The following is a 22588-nucleotide window of genomic DNA, read 5'->3' on the forward strand; positions in this document are numbered from 1 at the left end:
CTTCACTCCAGTCAATGACACCTCTACCCCCACATATCCCTTGTCCCCACCTATCAGTGGCACACTCCAACCGAAGAAACCCAAATCCTCCCCCTTCGCAGAGCCCACCTTCCATTTCCACGTGCTCATTCACGCCCGCATCATAAACTGATACTCTGCGACCCACCAAAAGCAGCATCCATTTAATTTAATTTAATTTCCCCTCTCCTTTATTTTTTTTCCCACCCCCCACTGATTTCCTCCCTTTTTTCTTAACATATATTATATTAAACGAGGCGACTAATTCTTCGCCGTAGAAATCACAATTCCGAAGCAGAAACAAACAGCGACGCCATCGCGTCGCGTCATTCTTCCAATCGAGAACTCTTCTCCGGATTTCCTGGTTTTTTTTTCTTCTTCTTCGTCGTCGTCGCCCCCCCTCCTCTTCGATTCGTCCGTTTCCCAAGAGCACAATGGAAATCGTAGGTTTTAGGAACAGGAATTCGTATTAGCGAGTGGTAATTGCTGCCGGTTGGTGGATAATCCCATTTCGATGGCTCGATCGGCGGTTTAATTTGCGAATTCGTGAGTTCTTTTTTTATTTTGGATTCTAGGGTTCTCGATTCCTCCTCCACGCGAGGGAAGGAAAAAGTTGCGGAAATCGTAATCTCTTTCGTTGTTGTTGCGTCCTTTTGGCTTTAACCCGCAGGAAAAATTGTGGTGAATTTCTCGTGGACTCCGGCGCGGCAAGGGTGGAGGAAGGCGTGGACCGCGCGCGATGCAGTACCACCAGCACCGGAGCAGGCTGCCGCCGCCGCCGCCGCCGCCGCCGTTCGGGCGCGGCGGGGGTGGCGCCGGGTACCCCCGCGGACACAAGCAGCTGTACGCGCCTCCGCCTCCGCCGCCGCCGCAGCATCAGCAGCAGCGAAGGTACGAAGTGCTCATGGAGGCCGGCCGCCTCGCGGCCGAGTACCTGGTGGCCAAGGGCGTGCTCCCGCCGTCCTCCTTGCAGCGCGGCGTCGGGGCGTGGGGCGCTCCTTCTCCTCCTCCTCCTCCTGCTGCGGCGGGGGCGGCGCCGCCCCCGCCGCAGCAGCAGCGGGAGGACCCGGCGTTCTATGGCCGGAGAAGGTATGATGATGAGTATAGCAACAACTCTAGCGCCCGGCCTAGGAGGAACAGTAGCAACAGTAGCAGCAGCAGCAGCAGCAGAGATGATTACAGTGGTGGTAGCTACAATGGGAGAGGCAAGAGGAAGTATGGGGATTACAGGAGAGGGTATTCGGATTGGGGGAGGGATAGGGAGAAGGAGAGAGGGAGGCCGGGTTCGAATGGCCGCCGCTATGAGGAGAATGACGATGAGGATGGGGCTCCTGGTTTCCGGAGGGAGCGGAGGGGCAGTGGAGGGAATGATGATGCGAGGAGTAGCGTTGCCGACGTGTATAGGGAGGCAACACCATTGATGAGGAAGGAACTAGGGGATTTGGAAATGAATGGTACTGAGTCGAGGGCCGCGAATCCCAGTGGTGAAGTTAAGGAAGCTGATGCTCCGCAGATGGTGCAGAGTGAAGAGAATGAGGAAGGTGAGATGGAGGAGGATGGCATGGTGTTGAATTCGGAACCAGAGGTTGTGGAGCTAAGGATGGACACAAATGATGATGTTAATAATGCTTCTGTTGGTGTTGATATGGAGACAGAGTTGCAGCGTTCGCCCAATGGTAACGTTCCAGGTGAGAAAGCCGAAGATGACGACAAAGTTTTGGTTGAGTCTGCTTTGGACAGTATTGCTTTGGATGATGAGGTGGCAAATACGGAAAATAACTTGCACGGTGATGAGAGGAATTTGCTTAAATACTGTGAATATGCAAAAGCTCCAACTAAGCGCAGGTCATCACGTCCACAAAGGAATGCAGCATCTGTCCAAATAGAACCAGCAGTATCTGAAACAACCGATCAGATTTCTATTGGAGAAGCTTCCCAGATAGTACCTGGTGAAGTTGCAAATGAGATCTCAGTGACCAACCTCAAGTCAGAAAATAGAGAAGATCAAATCTACCGAGAAAACACTGACTTTAGCACTTCCTGCAATGGTACATTGGAGCCAATTCTTCTTGAAGAAAACAATGAGTCAGCTGCGACTGGAAATATAATAGAAGAAAAGAATGATGTACAGCTCCATGTGGTCAAGGAACCAGAGGAAGAAGTAAATGTATCTGCATTCGCGCCTTCTCACAAGGATAGCTTGATGCAAGAAACTGACTTATCTCCATCAACGGCTTCTCACAAGGATAGCTTGCTTGAGGGTAACTTACCCCTGTTGACAGATTCTCACAATAGCTTGATTGAGGAAACTGGACCTCCATTGACACATTCCCATGAGGATAGCATGGTTGAAGAAACCAATCTCTCGTCCTTGACAACTTCTCACAAGGGCAACTTGAAACAGGAAACGGACTTATCTCAGACAATATCTTCTCATGAGAATAACTTGAAATTGCAATTTAAGGAAAGTTGTGGCATTGATATGCTGCCACAAGATGTAGACTTGATTGAATTGTCTGGTCAACGGAAAAGTGTTGGTGGTGAACTATTTTCCAATGTTGGAGCTGAAGCTGCCTCCAAAATGGAAGATGAAAATCTAGAGCAACCAAATCCATTTAAAATATGCGATCAGAACTTGATTGGTAGTTCTGAGGTTTCTGTGATACATAATAATCCTGGTTTGGCCCAATGCTCTACAGAAGGATCTTGCACAGAGTCACAGAAAAACCAGCATCAAGATTTTGTAACCACTTCAGGTGATATTGCTGGTAGTACAAATAATATGTGCCAACTTCCATTAGATAATAAGGGTGTCCAAGTAATTGATATAGAAGATGACACACCAATTGAAGTTGGTGGCTTTGATTCTTCAAAAGCAAAGTGAGTTGCTTCTATTCCAGTTATTTTTCTTGTCTAGCATGCTGTTTGAATTTGTTCTGTTTCTACCGTAGTGTTTTCTGCCCCTTTTATTCCATTAGTGTTACTGTATAATGGTGTAGGAATTAGTTGCTAGTCTCCTTAAAACTATTTGTATCTCTGTTTTTCTTTCATGGTCAAAGAGCTGTGTTAATTGTTCATGGGGGCCACCTTGTTGCATCAGGACATAAATAATATGATTGTTAAATCTCATCGTAGTGTTTGTATTTAAAAGATATAATGTGCTTTTGATCAGGAGCGACATGATATGCTCTAACATGGATAACATGATGGGCCCTGTTGTACACAGTGGTGATCTTCCTGGTATTCAAGATGGTTACAATCTTGCAATTTCTGATTATCTTGGTGGTGATATACCATGCTACCCATCAATGCAATCAGATCTTCATGGTGGTATAGGTGCTAATGATTCTGAGGTGAGACATCCTGATTAGTTATCACGTGGAGGCTAGTAGAGTTCCAAGAGAACTTTGCAAGAATGTAATATTGCACTGTATTTATTTCCGTAGATGATGTTTTGATGTTTTTGTTTTCCTTTTCAGGGTATCACTGTCATGGATGATCCAATATATGGGTCTCTCACTGATATTGGTAATTGTGACTAAACTTTAAGTTTCCTTAATCTGCATTATCTCTTTTCTTTCTTGTTCTGTATGGCCACTTTGTCAGTCTAAGATACATAATAAGTAGTTGCCATTTTCAGTTTAATTTTTTGGGGGGATGGAACATTCTAGTACTAGGCTGTTCTGGTGTATGGTTCTGGTATAGAAACATTTACAAACGTGTTCTATTTTATATACTGTTTTTATCACATACTCCATGCAGAGAACCCCAGATAACTCCACAATTAAGTAACAGAGCATGTATTCTGATTCTGGATTCAATGGTCCATGATAGCCAAGAGTGGCCATGGCAAGTTGGACAGCAACAGTGGTAACGTCAACTTGTCATGAAGCAGCAGTAGCACGTATGCAGGAAGGCAGTGGCTAGTTGATTGACTTAGGAAGGGGATAAAACATTAGTTGTATTCCCTTATGGATATACCCCTTCAGGAACAAATTGTTGAGATGTTCGCTGGTTCCTCCCAAGATACTATATCTGATGTAATTGGAAGCCAAAAATAAAAATAAAATCACCTAAAATAAAAATAGAACCAGGTCCTCTCTCCTCAATCACTTCTCCTACCAAGCATCATCTTTAGCACTTTCTCCTCAATCCATGCCGTGTGGCCTCTTCAGGTGGTAGTTACTCCATAGAGTCATCCTATACTTCACTTTGTCTTGTCGCATACAAGTTACAAGTGAGCCTTGTTTAGACGGCACATGTTGAACAAATGGGGATTCCTGGTGGAATAACAAGACTTGACACACATTGAAAATCATGGATAGAAGGACCATATATGCCAGGAAGGAAAAGGCTGTGATGGTTGTCAACTTCTCTCTGGTATTAGAATAGTTGAAATGGCCCATAGCAACGAGATTTCGAGGCAAAAAAACACACCCACATCCTTTGTGTTAGGAAAGAAAAGTAGAATGTTCTAGACTTCCAACTGTTCCAGCTGGAAGACTCTTTAATGGGTAGACCCGCAAGGTGCAGTTCCTGCTAACTTCAAAACTAAGAAAAAATATTCTCTCAGTTTACAAGTGATTTCAATTAATTTGGAGATTAATTAGACACAACAGGAGATCCACACAATATGGAGGGAGCAAGTTTCGGGTCGGAGTAACTCTGAATTCAATCAGAATAATTAATCACTCATGAGAAAACACATGTATACACTGTAGGTCTTTGTAGAACTTCTACGGGCATGATTGCCATATAGAAATCCATTTATGTCCAGAGTGCCTAGATAATTGTGACGAAATCACTCTTCTAAATAGCAGCCTTCATGATCTCAACATCAGGCGCCATGAAGGCAGCAAGTAATAGTATGTCTACCCTGGTGCCATGTGCATATCTGTCGAATTTCAAGATTTAGAAATCCACTTTAGCAGCCCTCGAAAAGCTTTAAAGGCCTCTATAGCAGCCGAAAGAAAACATGCTCAATATGTAGCTACAAGTAGCTGAACTGGGATAATAACTAGAACCTTATTATTTGTTACTTTTCGTGGAACTGGAATATAGGATAGCATAGAGGAACTTGCGTGCCATTACTGGGATTTGAACCAGTGATTTACAGATTCATGCCATTGCTTTCCTTTTGATAATTGGGCATGTTTACCCCTGTATGAGTGGGCCTCATGTTCATGCATCCCCACAGTCCACCGCACAGAACTCTACCTTCACAAACCACCTGATTTATTATGCCCTTGTTTTTCTATGCTTCTCGTTCTGTACAGCAAATTACTGCATCAAACTCTGCTTCTAATTTTACTGAATAGATGTTTGGCACATGAGCACAAAACATTTGTTCATTAGTACACGGCAACAGTCTATATGTCTATATCTGCCAGTTATATTAGACTAGGAACCAAAGTGAATATATTGGATTGTAAGAGTATACTGTGCGCCAGTGAAATGAACGGCAAACGTGTACAACACCTTGACAAATAGAGTTGTTCAGGATTACTTGATACACCGTTCAAATGTTGGCATGGTGTTAAGTTCATTTTTGTTGCAAGTGTTGCCGCTTTGGTTTTCTATGGTGTAACCTTTTGATATTGTTTAGCACTTCGAAAGTCCCATGCATCTTTTTTTTCCCGATTTTCGCCTAGAGGCTAACCTCATATGCTATTATGGTTTCAGGTTTCATGGATGTCTGGGGGCAGCCAACACAGGATGACTACGAGAAGTTCTTCTAGTCCGCTGCCCAAAGAAGGCTGAGATTGTTGAGGAACTTTACAAATAAACCTGAGTAATCGGTAGCTTAGGCGAGAATAAGTAAAGTAGATTGTGCCCTCGTCTCAAAGAAAATGCTGTATCGGTCTTAGTTTAGCGTTGGTACTCAGGTTGTTGGGGGTGAATGGTGGTTGTTTAATCAGAGGTGTAGTAGAAGACATGTGTAAGGCCAAACAGCCGGACAGCACAGGATGGATAGCTTTTTTCTTGTTTCCCTTTTTGATATGTTGGTGTTCTGTTCTGTAGAATGATTCCGTTTGGATCAGTGTATGCTAGTTCCTACAGGCAAATGCTGCGTCTGGATCTAATGGGTTTTGATCTCGTTGGCACGATAGCGACTTCAAAGCAGATCCGAGACACTTCGTATATACTTCCGTTTCAAAATATAAACGACTTCTAATATATGCAGTTCTGTTCCGTTTATACTAAATTACTAATCCTGCAATTCTATTCCTTTTCAAAATATAAACGACTTCTAATATATAAACGTCTTATTTAAAAGACTATGAAATTATTATTTATTTATTGATTTTGTTTGTGACTTGCTTTATTATCAAAAGTAGTTTAAGTATGACTTATCATATTTTATATTTATACTATTTTTTTAAATAAGACAAATGATCAAATGTTGCCAGCATAAAGTCAAAACGGCATCAAATTTGGGACGAAAGGAGTATTTGATCCGAGATACTTTCGTATAAGCTAAATATAAGGACGTGACTACATAGCTAGCGGTAGCTGGTCCGTCTAAACCAACTACCACTTCATCTATGAGACACCATATCCACATATACTTCAAATAAAATTTTCTCTTAAACTACTCATCAGATCTACGATTCGATTACACCGTTGTGTTTGTAACAATTAAATTTTTATAATAAGATATCACATGATTATATTTTGATTAAAAATTATAAATTAATTTTATAGTGTATCTAAATTACCTTTAGATTTCACTAAATTACTTATTAGACATATAAAAGTAAATTCAATAAAGCCTAAAGGTAACTTACATATATATTATATTATAGGAGTAACTTATAACAAAAAGAAAGGGGTGAATAGCTAATTTAGTCCCTCAAGTTTCAGCGAAGGCTTAATTTGGTCCTTCACGTTTCATTTTGTCCACATAGATCCTTCACATATTTGTTTTGGCTTGAAATCATCCTTGGGTCCACTTAATATGCCATATGGCTATTTCTAGTCAATATTTCTATTAGAAAATGTCATTTTTGTCCTTAATTTGTATACATCTATATACTAGAAAAGAGAAAGCCAACATGAATAAACAATATCTGTATATTACAGATGTACTTCCCATTATTTCAACATATGCACATGAAACTTAAGCAATTGCTATTGTATACACTTGCTAGTACATAATTTTTTTCGTTTTACATAATATACTATGTATTATCTATAAAAAATTCAAGCATGCAATTTCTCTCTTATACATGTGAATGATGAGGGGTATAAGTGTCATTTATGAAGAGAGTTGTTGGTTCAAGGATAAGTTTGAACTAAAGTGAAAACTTGAAGGACTAATATGGATATATTGAAACATCAAGGACTAAACTGAGCCTCAGATGAAACTTGGAGGACCACTTTGGCTATTCACCCAAAAGAAAGTAACTTTAATGAATGCCTTTTTTCATTGGACGTGACTATACAGCTAGTGATAGCTGGTTTAAACTCCATTTAGTGTCTCCTTTCAACTTGAAAAATGCAATAGTATGTATCTTTTTTAATCTCTTTAATAACTTATATCTTTTAAATCACATATTGTTTTTAAGATCTATTTGCATCGTTGTACTCCACTCAAAATATGTGACAAAACGATATTCATATTGAATATATGTAAACATTTTATTAATTTAAAAGTAATTTATTACATGTTAGAAAGTAACTTCCATGTTATCAGGAAGTAACTATTACATCTTATACATGGTTAATTCTCATTAGTTATTTCATCAATGTTATTTACAATCTATCAAAGGTTTTATCTTCTTTTCTCATTCTACATGAAAAACAAAAATGAAAGGAAAAAAACAAATCGGTGATTAAACAGATTTATAGAGAGTTACTTCTGAACCATACAAAAGTTATTTTCAATTCACATTAAAGTTACTTTTAAAAATTGTTAAACTTACATGTGTTAATCTGTACTGATTAAATAATGTTTTCTAGATAAAGTCATATTTTTATCCCTACAACGAATTTATTTCTAATGTCGTGACAAAGTTACTTCCGTTTTGTTTTAAGTTACTTTTATAATATATGTAAATTACTTGTATACTTTATTGAATTTACTTTTATATGTCTAAGAAGTAATTTAGTCAAATCTAAAAGTAACATATATATATATATATATATATATATATATATATATATATATATATATATATATATATATATATATATATATATATGATAAAAATAACTTGCGTGTATAATAAAAGTAATTTACAAATATAAATATTTTTTCATCGTAATATAATCATGTAAGATATTGTTGTGAAGATTTAATTGTAACAAACATAATGGTGTAATCGGATTGTAGATCGGATAAGTAATTTGAGAGAAATCTTGATTTGAAGAGGAAAAAGACATACATATCTTTTAAAAATATAGCATGCATATAGTAGACTACTCCACGTGCATGAGACGGTTCGGGCGTCGCTCGTTAAGGCAAAAGCGAGAGGCCTCTCCAAATAGATTTTGATAATAATCCGGCCTAGGTGGGGTTGGCCGAGGCCCAATAAAGACTAGTCTAATAGGGGAAGGATGGCTCTCCCTTTTAAGGTGGCTTCCTCCTCCCAAGCTAAACAAGGTGGGATTATTCAGAGGCTCACACGGTCGCCGCCCGACTTTGGTGTCTGGGTGGCTCTCCCTTTTAAGGTGGCTCTCTCCTCCCAAGCTAAGCAAGATGGGATTATTCAGAGGCTCCACCCTTTTAAGGTGGCCTCCTCCCAAGCTAAGCAAGATGGGATTATTCAGAGGCTCACACGGTCGCCGTCCGCCCGACTTTGGTGTCTTTGCCAGCGGGTAATAGTGGAGGATGTCCATCATTCCCACCCCCTAAACAAGGGCTGATTATTCAGTGTCTTTGCCAGCGGGTAATAGTGGAGGATGTCCTTCATCATTCCCACCCCCTTAACAAGGGTTGATTATTCAGAGGCTCACACGGTCACCGCCTGACTTTGGTGTCTTTGCCAGCGGGTAATAGTGGATGATGTCCTCATCATTCGCACCCCCTTAACAAGGGCCCAGTTTTGATACCAAATGATAACAATCCGGCCCAGGTGGGGTTGGCCGAGGCCCAATAACTTAAGATTGTCCGGACCCCAACAGTTCATAGGCACACCCACTCGGAGAAATGCCCAATCTTCCTAAAAGACTAGTTCAATAGGCTAAAAGACTAGTCCAATAGGGAAAGCAGGGAAAGCGTGGCTCTCCCTTTTAAGGTGGCTTCCTACTCCCAAGCTAAGCTTTGGTGTCTTTGCCAACGGGTAATAGTAGAGGATGTCCTCATCAGATTTTACCTAAGTATAAACGACAGTTCTGTTCCGTTGAATTAACTATTTGAAAAGAGAACCGCAGGTCGGCAACTGCCTGGACAAATGCTGCCGTGACGTCACTCAGAATAATTAACTCTTAACCTCGTTTATATGTCCTGCAATATGTGTGCACTACAGATGATCCGTCCAGAGCACACAAACAGTCCAACACATACATTCCCAGAACACACAAACAGTCCTGCAATCCTCTATTGGGGCAAGCGATGTGTCCATAGCACAAGTGATAAATATTCAGTACAAAAATTTGTTGTTTATTCACCAAATCGTCTAGCACCATATAAGTCCATGTTCCCATGCAACAAATGTAGCCATGGCTCTGGGGTGAGTCAAAATTATAAGTTGGTTGTACTATCTCAAAAATAAGCAAAAGAAAACGTAGTCTGAACAACAGTACGTAACCACAAAGATACAGCAAAAGAATATTGACATGCCATTATATTCATGACAGACAAGTGTTACAGGCATTATAGCCTGATAAATTAGTCCGCTCGGGATTGACCAGCACGAGATGACAAGATGATACCAACAATGAGACCATAGAGTGCAAGCGCTTCCGCAAAGATAAGGATGAGGATCATACCCACAAACAGTTTTGGCTGTTGAGCATTTGCCCTGAGAGCAAAAGTAGATTATGTTAGAACAGCGCACCAAGCAAAGCATAAAAATCAAAATTCCTGTGGTTCCAATCAAGCTGCACAAAGTGTCATGAAATGGTACTAAATGCGATCATATAATCCATGAAACTGTAGAAGGAACATATAACCATTGAGAGACATACATGCATGGTTTCCTTTGTCACAAATCAAGGTACAACGATAAATTACTGTAAATCATGATTTGAAATTTAATCATAGATCATGCAACATCCAGTTATCCAGTAGGTCAGTATACCAAAAGAATCTTAGCTGCGATCACATGAACTGACCGCAGGCATGAATTGTGCAGTAATGTAGATTGACAAAATGGCTTGTAAAGTTTGGCTGAACTACAAGGACATAACTTTGCATTGAAAAGGAAAAAAAAAAGTATAACCGCATCCATTGGTACGTTCCTAGAAGGGCCAAAAGTGTTCACTAAATAATAATAAAGTCAAGGAAAGTCAAACTTGACTATCAGAGCAAATTTTAAAATACAAAACTCAACTCATTAAGAACCTCAATTACCTGAGACATTTGAATATTTCTGCTAGGCATTTAAATAGCACATAGACCTATCCATACCATACATATAGCCAGTTTTAATTTATTAAAGAAAGGGTCAATTACTTGGAGCCAAGTGAAACTCTGTTTATTTAGTAACGGAAGAATTTTGCATTCTAGAACAATAGCCCCTAGAATAAGGGTCAACATTTACATGGCGCTGAACCCCTGATATGCATGGGATTGACTTTGCTGCCCAAACTCTGAGAATCATAAGCATAGAGATGTTTCCCCTTTGTATTCTTTTTTTCCTTTAAGAAAATGCAATGCCATCAAAAATTGATGATACAATTTATGTAAAGTTCAGTTACAGTAACTATTGTAAAGTTATTAGTGAAGTGAAACATGATGGCTATTTCTAACTAAATTAACATATCAAACATAAATTACATCCATAACAGCTGTAAAGTGGGTTTAGGATCATTGCTCATATCCGCATATCACATTAGAAAGCTCTAAGATTCTAAGGATGTAGACATGTGAGAATGAGTAAAGGATTTCTCTTCTTTTCTCATGACTCCAAACAAATCACAATTTAATGGCATTAGGCACTATAGCAGTTCAGCAATTTTACCTCATTCCGGAGTATTATTAACAAATCCACATCAAAAAAAGTTTAACACATTTTGGGTGGGGGGGATTTCGGGATGGGGATAACCTGACGCCGGCGTCGCCGACGATGCCGATGGCCATCCCGGCGGCGAGGCCGGCGAGGCCGCACGCGAGGCCGGAGGAGAGGTGCGCGTAGCCGTCGAAGAGGAAGTAGGGCTTGGCCTTGGGGTTGATCCCGGTGCTGATGATGACGGCGATGATGAGGCCGTAGATCCCGAGCACCCCGGCCATGACGACGGGCACGATGGATTTCATGACGAGCTCCGGGCGCATGACGCCCATGGACGCCACCCCGACGCCGCTCTTGGCCGTGCCGTAGGCGGCGCCCATGCAGGAGAAGACGAGCGCCGCCGCGGCGCCCAGGAAGCCGAAGAAGGGCGCCGTCTCGTCGCCACTGAAGGTCGACGCGCCGGCCATGGGGGATTGGATTGGATTTGGTCTCCTCCTTCCTTGCTTGCGATGAAATCCTAGGGCGTTTGATCGAGGATTGGGGGTGGTCGCGTGGGGTTGGTGTTGGTGGGGGAAAGAGAAGAGGTGGTGGTGGGGGTGAGGAAGAAGGAAAGAGATATGTGGCGGAGACTACGGGGCTCAATGCTTCAACTTGTCACACCATATTTTAGGCTGTCACATGTCTTTAGAGTCTTATGTTTGGTTTATTGCCATGGTTATGACAAGTCGTACTTTCTTACCATCTTACCCCACATGTTATAGACTCAATTCTTTGTCTAACTTTGCCACAATTGTGGCTTATAATTTGTAGGTCATAAAAACTGTGACAAGCCACACTTATCTAACATTGCCTAAAGTGAGTTATGGCAATGTTAGTTAAGAACCAAACAGCCTCTACATCTACCGTGTAAACTATAGTAAATTTCTGTTAAATATAAAATGTACGTCTGTGATCTACTACCTCCAATCTCAGAATGTATCAATCTAGGATGGACAATGTATTTATATATGAGGCGTGTCCAAATACATTGTCCTAAGATAGGTCTCGTCTCATTTTAGGTTGTTATATTCTGGGATGGAGGGAGTATCTACGTCGTACGTGTTGAAACTTTCAGAAACGACCCCGTCTCATCCAGACATTTAGCACGTTAACCCCCTCACTCTACCCACTGCCCAAATGCACAGGGGCAGGGCTCCGATTCAAAATCCATCCCCAAATTGGCTACTCCAAGCTCCAGTGATGCCAGGGAGTCGACGGTCGGCGGCTGCCTCGGCCGACATTATAGGTCTTACTCTCCTCCCTCCTCCCACATGCTCTCCCCCCTATCCCGTTGGTCCGTATTCTGTTTTTCCCCAAAATGTACTTCCTGTTGAGTTGGACATGTTCCTAATTTCAGATGAGCTAGGGGTTCGACTCTGTCGGTGCTCATGTAGGGAAGGCATGCGAATTCTCCACCTGTAGCTGCCTGCATATCCTTCTCCCGTCTCTTCCCCCTCTTGCATCTGGTCCCTCATCCATTGGCCTGCCAGTTCCTTCCACACAAGAGGTACTAATGGTGTTCCTCCATTTTATTTGTTCAATTGATTCCCCTGGAGCCCTTCCTCTCACACACAAGATGCTGATGTTGCTCTTATATTTTATAGCCAGTTCTTTTTTCACTAGTTTGTGTTGTTGTCCTGGTTACTGTGAGGTCATCCACGAACTGTTCTTGTTGCTTGGGAGGCTGGGACTAGTTATGCTCTTTATTCCATTTTTAAACTATTATTGTTCAACTGATGCGGTACCTCCTTTTTAGGATGTGCTCATCGAGCCCTACTACTAATTAAAATGGTTCATTAGTGAACATGACTGATCTGAAAAAAAATCCAGTGTAAAAATTGTGCCTCTTGTACAAATTAATAGAATTGTGTATTTTAACACATGAACAACAATAGAACATGGCAACAATGATGATTTCATTTCATATATTTTGTTGCTTAGTTTTTACCATTAATTGGGTGTGCCCTATTATAAAAATAAAACTCTTACATATAGGATTCCAATCCTACAAAGTGTTCCAGGAGAGTGAAATGAGCATGGCAAGGAGATTAGAATTTGATGATGTACATTCTGATGCGGAGTCAGTTACTACAGGTGTTCCGCATCGGCGAGCCCAGTACATCAAACCTCAAAAGTCTACAAGCATCCCATTTTGTGTAAGTAGTATCAACGCCCTATTTTCGTTAACTTTAGTATTCCCAATATATTCTTTGATTTTTTTTTCTCAGTATGCACTTCATAGGGTTCATATTTTGTTCCAGAATGTGATGATTCCGTGGTGCCACACATAGGGATGACTTTTACGGATGTGGAATCAGCCAAGGAGTTTTATGAATGCTATGCTCATAGAGTTGGGTTTTCAATCCGTATAGGACAACACAAGAAAGTTGATGGAGTGGTTCTTTACAAATGTTTCCTTTGTGCAAACAAGTATGCTCGGAGCCCACAAGCCGTCACCTCCTCCACCACCGCGGCACCGCGTCTCCTCACGCAACCACACAATTGACCAGCAGTTCTTCTCTCTCGCTGTTCTCCTTCCTTCTCCACGCTCCAGCTCGTTGCTTCGCTTTGGCATCGGCCATGATGGCCATCCTCTCTCTGTTTTGGATCTAGCGATGGAGTTGTACCATTGTGAGAAAGGTGAGAAATAGAATGATGTATTTGAAAATGTACATAGCCTGGACGCGGGGGGGGGGGGGGGAGTGGGGGGATTCTTTGCAGTTAATTACACAATGTTTATATCTGCAGTTTTTCTTAACATCTCAAACATGGTGCGTGAGAAAGTATACCTCTAATCAAGTCAATCTATTTGCAAATGAAATGTACAAATAACTTTAATTTCACAGCATGTTTAGTATTCTTTTTTAGATAATAGGTAAAACCCATATATGGGTTCATAGACCAACATGGGTGTATGCAGACAAACAAAGTATATGGGTTCATAGACCCACCGGTTCATATAAGAGAACAGCCACCTTTAAAGAGTATAACCACACAAAAACTCCAAACGAAAGAAAGGAATAAGAGAAAGTTTAAGCTTTTAATCTTCCTCTAAAATTCCAGCCATTCCTAGAAAAAAAAGCTAAGCACATTGGATTCCAATATTATGCAGTTTTTTTTCATCAAACTTCCTCATTCATCCTCAAGCAACAATGCCCATTGTCGTGCCCAATATGTCTCTTTAAAGATCACCTGCAAAAATAAGTTAATTTTGATACCATTAAATACCACATCATTCTTTCACAATCATCGTCCAACAAAGTGTCGTAATGCCTCCGAAAAAGTGATACTTTAGCGTAGGTTGACAACCGCTAAGCCAAATCACTGAGCAACACTATTAGGATTCGGAATCTGGCATTTCATAATCTATACACCATCTATAGAAGGGCAAATGATAGTGACAGCTCACTTTACATAGGTCATAAAAGATTAAAGCTGGGAATAATATAGACAATCAGAATGTTAAATGTAATTTGAAATTTAATGATTCCTTTTTATAATTGTCTGACAAAGAAATTTAATCTTCACTTTTCAAATTAGGAATTATTAATTTTGATAACGATAGTAATTTTGTGAATGCTATTAAGGATATAAGGAGTTTAGAAATATCTAGGTTAAGTAATGTTTAGAATTGAAAGATAAGCAAATTTCTATTGTTTCTTCTAAAAATGATTTGGTTGATGACCAGTTGGAGGATAATTCAATTTTGGAAAAACTTTGTACTGAAATTATGAAGGAGGTGATTATGATTGTAATTTTCATACCACCTTAGGTTTTGTATTATCTTCTCTGGAAAAGAGAAATGGTAAGAAAGTTAGGTGCAAGAAATAAAATCAAAGTTGTTTTAATGAAAGAAATTTTTGGAATTATGATGGGTTTAACGAACAGAAAAAACATAAGTTTATTTCTGACTGTACTAAAGAACATTAATTAGATTTCATTGCTTTATCAGAAACTATTAAGAGAGATTTTACAAATTCTGTCCTTAAAAATCTCTTTGCTGGCAAAGATTTTTTATGGTGCTGTAAACCTCCTAAGGGACATTCTGTAAACCTCCTAAGGGACATTCCGGTGGTATGTTATTAGGGATTAATTTACAGACTTTTGATATTGGCTTATTTGATAATGGTAATTTTTATATTAAGTCCCATTTTTGGAATAAGATTGATAAGTTTAAATGAGCTTTAGTTTTGGTGTATGATCCATCACACAATGAATTTAAGGAGTAGTCCTGTGAAAAAAGAATAATGATAATTTTGATAACAGATAGTATTTTCTATATAATGTTATTATAGATGACATTAGTCTTAGAGAGCTTACAATATTGAGGAGGAATTTTACATGGGCCAACATGCCAACTTATGAGAAGTTAGATAGAATATTAATGTCGACAGTGTGGGAACAAAAAAATTCCACTGTCCATAGTGTTTGCTTTCAATAGAGACATAACTAATTACACTTCTTTACTTTTAATATAAATTCTTCTTCTATTTGTAATAGCCATAGAGACATAACTAATTACACTTATTTACTTTTAAACACAAATTCTTCTTCTACTTGTAATAGCCATCAAAACTTTAAGATTGATTTAGGTTGGCTGTTAAGGGATGGATTTGTGGATATGGTCAAATTTTTAAGAGGTTGGGCCAAGTAGAATATTGGCTCTTATAAAATAGAGAAGAAGGTTTTGTTAGAAAATCTTGATTTTCTTGATAAAAAGCTGATTCAACTTTGTTAAGTCAAGAAGAGCTTGATACTAAACTTTATTTGATGAATGGGTCATTTTGTTTGCTAAGAGAAGAGGAAATTAAATGGTATCAACGAGCTAAGACTAAAGATATTTTGAAAGGGGACTCAAATACTAAATATTTTCATTTGATAGGAAATGGTAAGCATAGGAAAACAAGGATTTATCAGCTACATCATGGTGGTCGGGTAAATAATGGTGATGCGAATTTGAAAGTGCATATCACAAACTTACTATAAAGATCTTTTTGGCCTTCCTGAAGCTTCTTCTTTAACGTTGAATGAAAGTCAAATAAGTGATATTCCCCATGTTTCTCAATTAGAAAATAATGCTTTACAAGATTTTACTAAGAAGGAAATTAAAGATGCAATTTTTCAAATGGAACGTAATAAAGCTTTCCGGATGGATTCCCAGCTGAGTTTTATCAAGTTTTTTGGATTGTTATTAAGCCAAATTTGGTTGATTTATTTAAAGATTTTTATAGTGGTAGTTTACCTCTTTACTCTCTTAACATTGGTACTATTATTTTATTGCCAAAGTGTAAACAGGTTATGTAGATGCAACAATATAGGCCTATTTGTTTACTTAATGTCAGTTTCAAATTTTTTACTAAAGTTGCTACAGATAGAATTTCTGGAGTGGCTCAGAAGGTTATTAGTCCCACACAGACAACTTTTATACTTGGGAGGAATATTATGGAAGGGCTTTTCATTCTTCATGAAACAATACATAAATTTCACCATAAAAAAAGAGATAATACAAGAAATGCTATTGACAAGCGTCCAAGTCCCAGAAATGCCATTGACAAGTGTGAGTTCCAAGAAATGCCATCGTACAAACAATTTTGTCCCAAAAATGCCATCGTCGTTAGGGTTCCGTCCAATTTGCGTCGTTAAATACACTGTTCATCCTATATAACTTAACGGCGTGGAATGGATAGAACTCTAACGGTGATGGCATTTTTGGGACAAAGTCATTTGTACGATGGCATTTCTTAGAACTCACACTTGTCGATGGCATTTCTGAGATTTGGACGCTTGTCAATGGTATTTCTTGTATTATCTCAAAAAAAAAGGAGTGGTGTACTTTTTAAGATTGATTTTGAAAAAGCTTATGATAGTGTAAATGGTCTTTTATTCAACAAACTTTGAGAATTTTCAAACCTATAAAGGTTTAAGGCAAGGGGATCCTTTATCTCCAATTATTTTTAATATAGTTGTTGATATGTTAGATATATTAATAAAGATAGCAAAAGATGATGGTCAGATTTCTGGAGTGGTCCCACATCTGCTTGATAATAGTTTATCTATTTTATAATATGCTGATGATACTATCATTTTTTAGAGAATGATATAGAGAAAGCAAAAAATATATATATGAAATTGATTTTCACTGCTTTAGAAAAATTATGTAACCTCAAGATAAATTTTCATAACAACGAATTATTTTGCTTTGGCCAAGCAAAGGAATGTCATAAGTAATATTCAAATATTTTTGGGTGCTACTACGAGATTTTCATATTAGATATCTTGGCATTCCTATGCACCTTAGAATTTAGTAATAACGATTGATTAACGGTTGAACAAAAAATTTGGGACAAACCTTGAGGTGATAAATGAGGTTAAATCATTCTTGTCTCAAAATTTTGATATGAAGGATTTGGGTATAGCTGATGTTATCCTAAACATTAAGCTAATTAGAGGTGAGAATGGGATTACACTCTTGCAGTCCCATTATGTGGAGAAGATCTTGAATCACTTTGGCTACATTGATAGTAAGCCTTCTCCAACACCTTATGATCCTAGCTTGTTGCTTCGCAAGAACAAGAGAATTGCTAGGAATCAACTGGAATACTCCCAAATCATTGGCTCACTTATGTACCTGGCTAGTGCAACTAGGCCTGATATCTCCTTTGCTGTGAGCAAGTTGAGCCGGTTTACCTCTAATCCGGGAGATGATCACTGGTGTGCGCTTGAGCGAGTAATGCGTTATCTGAAAGGTACTATGGAATTGGGGCTTCACTATACTGGGTATCCTGCAGTACTAGAGGGATATAGTGATTCTAACTGGATCTTTGATGTGGATGAGATTAAAGCCACTAGTGGATATGTCTTCACACTAGGTGGTGGTGCTGTTTCGTGGAGGTCTTGCAAATAGACCATTTTGATGAGGTCAATCATGGAAGCAGAGCTGACGGCACTGGATACTGCTACTGTTGAGGCAGAATGGCTGCGTGATCTATTAATGGATCTGCCTATTGTTGAAAAACCGGTGCCAGCTATCCTTATGAATTGTGACAATCAAACGGTGATTGTCAAAGTGAATAGTTCTAAGGATAATATGAAATCGTCTAGACATGTGAAAAGACGATTGAAGTCTGTCAGGAAATTGAGAAACTCCGGAGTTATAACGTTGGATTACACATCCAAACAGCTAGAAACCTGGCTGATCCCTTCACGAAGGGACTATCACGAAATGTGATAAACAATGCATCGAAGGAGATGGGTTTGAGACCCATGTGAGTTATACTATGGTGGTAACCCAATCTATGTGATCGAAGATCCTGTGAATTAGAACCTGGGAAGAACAAACCATTAGTAAACTAGAGGAGAGTACCAATCTATACCCTCTCTAAGTGAATATGCATGTACTCTTGTGAGCTGCAAGGCTGGTTGGCTATGCCTTAATGTGTTCTGTTGGCTTTAATTAGCGAAGATGCTGTCCTGCAGAACATTCTTGAAAGAACTCACCTTTGTGAGCTTGACTGTTGGTCGCAGTCTATGGAAATTTTGGGTGAATCTTCTAGGAAGCTGTCACGCCCAGAAATTCCCGAATAGAATTCCAAGCAGAATGTGCATTAAAATCCCCGTCCAGGACCAGCCAGGGTACACAAACGACAATGTTGACATTCAGATCCACGTCTTACAAACATCATAAAAGTCTTACATAAATGCAGCGGAAAGAAAGAAAGACAACAGGAGCTAAGCCTTGACTTGAACTGCAGCGGGAACACCACTCCACAGGCATCCTCGACGGCACGGACAAAGCCTACTCCTCGGAGAAACCTTCATCTGACCCAAACTCGAACTCTGGGGTTGGGAAAAGTAGAGCAAGACTGAGTACTACCCACTATACTCAGCAAGTCATACCGGAATAGGGGTATGATGCAGGGAATCATCAAAGAAGAGCTGAAGTGGTTCATTTGCATAAAGCGAGCATTTGAAAACAGAAATTGAAAGATTTAAACAGTTGTAATAATTAATTAACATCAACTATCCACTGTCCAATGCTAACCCATGTTGCGACAGGCCCAACCATCCACCTAAACTATCCAAATTAAAAGATTACACTAAGGTGAGACTAATCACGGTGAATCTGGTTGACCGCCCATAACCGCGGGCACGGCTATTCGAATAGTTTTACTCTGATCAGAGGTGTACAACTGTACCCACAAGACACAGCCCCACGACACGTTACCGTGCGCCGACATGCCACCACGACATACCGGAAAGAGGCCGTGACAGGACCCTTCGCATAACCCCCTCTAGCCAAGCACACCACACCTCAGGTTTCACCCCCGTCCCCAGCGGGCAACGGGCAGTCCCCTCTCGTGCCTAGGTGAATCCGGAAGCGACAGAGGCCGTCGCAGGGCCCGCCCCGCTCCATCACGCCCACCCTTGCCTGGATGCGTCGACTAGAGGAAAGATACACTACAAGTCCAGCCGTTGCCCACGCTGGCTTGTGGTAAGTACGATAAGTTCTTCCAGTGCATCCCGCGAACCGGTCCTTAACTGCCATGGGTGCGACCAGCAAAACCATGCACCCACAGCCCACCATGTGGTTTATTTTAATTAACCAACACCAAAACGGTGTCACTAATCCAACAACACCATTGGAACCAACAGTCTAAACATTAATATGATTTTCCCCGTTGTGAACTAGTTGAACTAAGCATGGCTAAGCAATTCCTAGTCCAAACTCTAATCATGTTATAACCCCAAGCTAACAAAGGAGCATGGTATCCGAAAAGCATGGCTGTAACAATAGGTAGCCATCCCATAGTAATATTATAAAACAATGCAATATTTAAAAGAAAACAATAGAGCATTTGCAATATAGGATCAACATGTTCAAGTGACAAGCATGACTTGCCTTGCTCTGCTGCTGGAGGAACCTCGGCGACTATCTCGAAGTACACCGGAGCGTCGGAGGAAACGGAATCTAGCGACATACAAAGCAAACATTGCAAACAGGCTATAAGACTACTGAAACAGGGAACAAAACCATTTTTAATGGATTCGGCACAGTTTTCTTGATTTACTGAGACTTGAATGGGCTTAAACGGAGCTCGGATGAATTAGTTATGATTTTTAGAAGATTTACTGTGTTTAAAACTATACAAGAAAAACCTTAAACTATTTATTGCGCAATATATTCCAGGGCTGACGTCAGCACGGAGGGAGTGCGGCGCCGACATGCGGGGCCCACCGGTCAGTGACCCGGGAGAGGGCGGTCCACGGCGGATCGGGTCCACGGACCGGGGAGGAGCGGCGCCGACATGCGGGGCCCACTGGTCAGCGACCCGGGAGAGGGAAAGAAAGGGCGGCGGCACGGGGCTCGGCTTGGCTCAAGGCCGGCCGACCGACCGCGGCGACGGCGATGACGCGCGCGCGAACGCGTTGCCGGCGACGCATGCGACCGACGACGGCAGCGACCGGCGGCACGCGAGGCGGCGGCGGTCGAAGGCGACAGCGCGCGACTTGAAGCGGCGGCGCGGCACTAAGAGGAGAGGAAGGGGAAAAGAGGGGAGGGGATGCCTCACCGAGGGTGGCCGGCGCGGAGGAAGACGATGGCGAACGGTGACGGCAAGCCACGGGAGGACGACGTCGGCGAGCGGACGAGCTTCGGGGTGCCCTAAGGAAGGAGGAGAGAGGGATTAGAGAGAGGGAGATGAGCCACGGCGACCGGAAGCCATGGCCGAAGGCGGCGGTAGAGGTGGTGCTCACCCGAGTGCGAGGGAACGAGGGCTCCGGCAACGAACCTCGACGGAGGAGAGGTGGACGGGGTGGATCCCGGCCACGCGAACCCGACGGCGGCGATGGCGCGGCCTGGCGGCGACCCTAACGGCGGCTAGCGGCGGCCGGAGTAGCGGAAACGGCGGCTGCGGATGGGCGCACGGCGCGAGAGCGATGGGAGGCTCGAGAGAGTACGGCGGAATGGGGAAAAAGTGAGAGGGGACGACGGCGATGCTTAAATAGGGGGTGAGAGGACCGGACGTGGCCGGGAGAGGCGGGAATCGCCGGCCGACGTGGGGGAGTGGGGGAAGAGAGAGAGGCGGGATTCGAAAATCGAATCCCGGCCATCTCGGGCGCGGATGCGAGCGGGAGAGAGAGGAGAGTGGGCGCGGGAGACGCGGCGCACGCGCGGGCGTGGCCGACGTGGCCCGGAGGAGGCGGAGACGTGGACGCGGCGGCGGTTTCGGGTGCGGCGGTTGCGGGCGCGGCGTCGGCCGGAGGAAGGGGAAAGACCCGACAGGTGGGCCCCACCTGTCGGCGACCCCGGGAGAGGAGGGAGGCGGGCAGCCTGGCTGGGCCTCGGCCTGCGGCCGGCCCAGCAAGGGGGAGGGGGAAGGAAAGGGGAGAATGGGCCGGCGGCCCATTCGAAAAAAAAGGAGGAAAAAGGGAGGGAAAAGAAAAAGAAAAAGGAAAAAGGATTTTCCCTGGAATTACAATATTGCTGGCTCAATTTTAACTGGTTAAAATTATTTCTAGAGCTCTGAAAATTCCACTAAAAATCCTGTTAATGAATTTCGACATGTAGAACTCAAGAAAAAAAATTCCACATGTCAAATCCGATTATTATTTGCATTACTTTCTTAGGGTTTTCTCCTGATTTGCACCGGTATTTTCTTAGGGTCATTTATAAATTACAATTTTGGCTTGGGAGGAAAACTTCGGGGTGTGACAGAAGCTTACTAAAGACCTGGGAGTATGACTTATACGCTCCACCCAAGGGGTAGTCTACAGACGGTCTAGTACCAGATAAGACTCTGAGTGAAACTTGCTTGCACAAGACTTGCAATTCAAGGCGTAGTCCATTGTTCAAGTTGTGAGTAAGTGTAGCTTGGAGTTCTAGGTGGATGTTCAATCTTAATCGGTCTCCATCGAACCACTGGTATATAAACAGTACATTGGAAAAGGCAAATCTCAGTGGGATTTTGAGATTTGGTGGGGGATTGTTGAAATTAATGGATGGGCTAAGGCCCACTCAAAGATTAATTCTTTGGAAAATCAAAAAAGCCTACCTCATGGGATGGCATGCATGGGGAGTTTAGTACCACCTTGCTTTTTCTAGGAGAGGGGGACTTCCTTAAAGGGAGGATGCCCTCCTAGCCACTTGAAACATGTGTGGTGGAGAGAAGAGAGGGAACACATGCGCGCGCTCGCTAGCCTGGCCTGGCATGGCAGGCGGCGCACGTGCACGACGTACGTGTCAATAGTCCGCAAAATTGGCTCCTCGCCCTTGCGTAGATGCAGCCTCCTTTTGCAGTTTTGTTTTCCTATGGGAAATTCAGATTTGTTTTGTTTTGGAAACATTCCGGAAAATCCGGTGCATGAAAATGGCGTGGAGTCCAGATAAGTTACGCGCGACTTATTCGGTTCGGTTATGC

At 41.8% G+C, this 22588-nt stretch overlaps 2 protein-coding genes and 1 long non-coding RNA gene across 4 annotated transcripts; 2 read left to right on the plus strand and 1 right to left on the minus strand.

The window, feature by feature from the left end:
• Positions 1-289: 289 nt before the first annotated feature.
• Positions 290-6083, plus strand: LOC4329622 (uncharacterized protein At4g26450). 2 transcript variants are annotated; one of them, XM_015771109.3, is made up of 5 exons: positions 290-564; positions 689-2898; positions 3191-3371; positions 3498-3546; positions 5701-6083. In XM_015771109.3, exons 2-5 carry the CDS (start codon positions 758-760, stop codon positions 5754-5756), a joined length of 2427 nt encoding a protein of 808 aa, XP_015626595.2. In that variant the 5' UTR covers positions 290-564; positions 689-757; the 3' UTR covers positions 5757-6083. The 2 variants fall into 2 exon arrangements, with proteins under 2 accessions (XP_015626595.2, XP_015626596.2); XM_015771110.3 differs by having other exon boundaries at positions 3245-3371.
• A 3479-nt stretch (positions 6084-9562) lies between these two features.
• Positions 9563-11721, minus strand: LOC4329623 (V-type proton ATPase 16 kDa proteolipid subunit). The gene is made up of 2 exons (XM_015767210.3): positions 11229-11721; positions 9563-9983 (listed from the first exon to the last, which is right to left on the minus strand). The coding sequence occupies exons 1-2, from the start codon at positions 11597-11599 to the stop codon at positions 9851-9853; spliced, it is 504 nt and encodes a 167-aa protein (XP_015622696.1). The 5' UTR covers positions 11600-11721; the 3' UTR covers positions 9563-9850.
• Positions 11722-12340: 619 nt separating this feature from the next.
• LOC107279892 (uncharacterized) lies at positions 12341-13919 on the plus strand. Its single transcript, XR_001542776.3, has 4 exons — positions 12341-12417; positions 12529-12678; positions 13167-13327; positions 13433-13919. It is a non-coding gene; the product is annotated as an uncharacterized lncRNA (long non-coding RNA).
• The last annotated feature ends 8669 nt before the right edge of the window (positions 13920-22588 follow it).

This window comes from Oryza sativa, chromosome 2, assembly GCF_034140825.1.
Source record: "Oryza sativa Japonica Group chromosome 2, ASM3414082v1".
Lineage (NCBI taxonomy): Eukaryota > Viridiplantae > Streptophyta > Magnoliopsida > Poales > Poaceae > Oryza > Oryza sativa.

Excerpts from the sequence above, each read along its gene's own strand:
- LOC4329622 (XM_015771109.3), top strand. The coding sequence starts at position 758 with ATGCAGTACCACCAGCACCGGAGCAGGCTGCCGCCGCCGCCGCCGCCG. Across the intron at positions 2,899-3,190 it reads TTTGATTCTTCAAAAGCAAA|GAGCGACATGATATGCTCTA; the intron begins GTGAGTTGCTTC and ends GCTTTTGATCAG. Across the intron at positions 3,547-5,700 it reads TGGGTCTCTCACTGATATTG|GTTTCATGGATGTCTGGGGG; the intron begins GTAATTGTGACT and ends TTATGGTTTCAG.
- LOC4329623 (XM_015767210.3), bottom strand. The coding sequence starts at position 11,599 with ATGGCCGGCGCGTCGACCTTCAGTGGCGACGAGACGGCGCCCTTCTTC. Across the intron at positions 9,984-11,228 it reads GTCGGCGACGCCGGCGTCAG|GGCAAATGCTCAACAGCCAA; the intron begins GTTATCCCCATC and ends TTTTGCTCTCAG.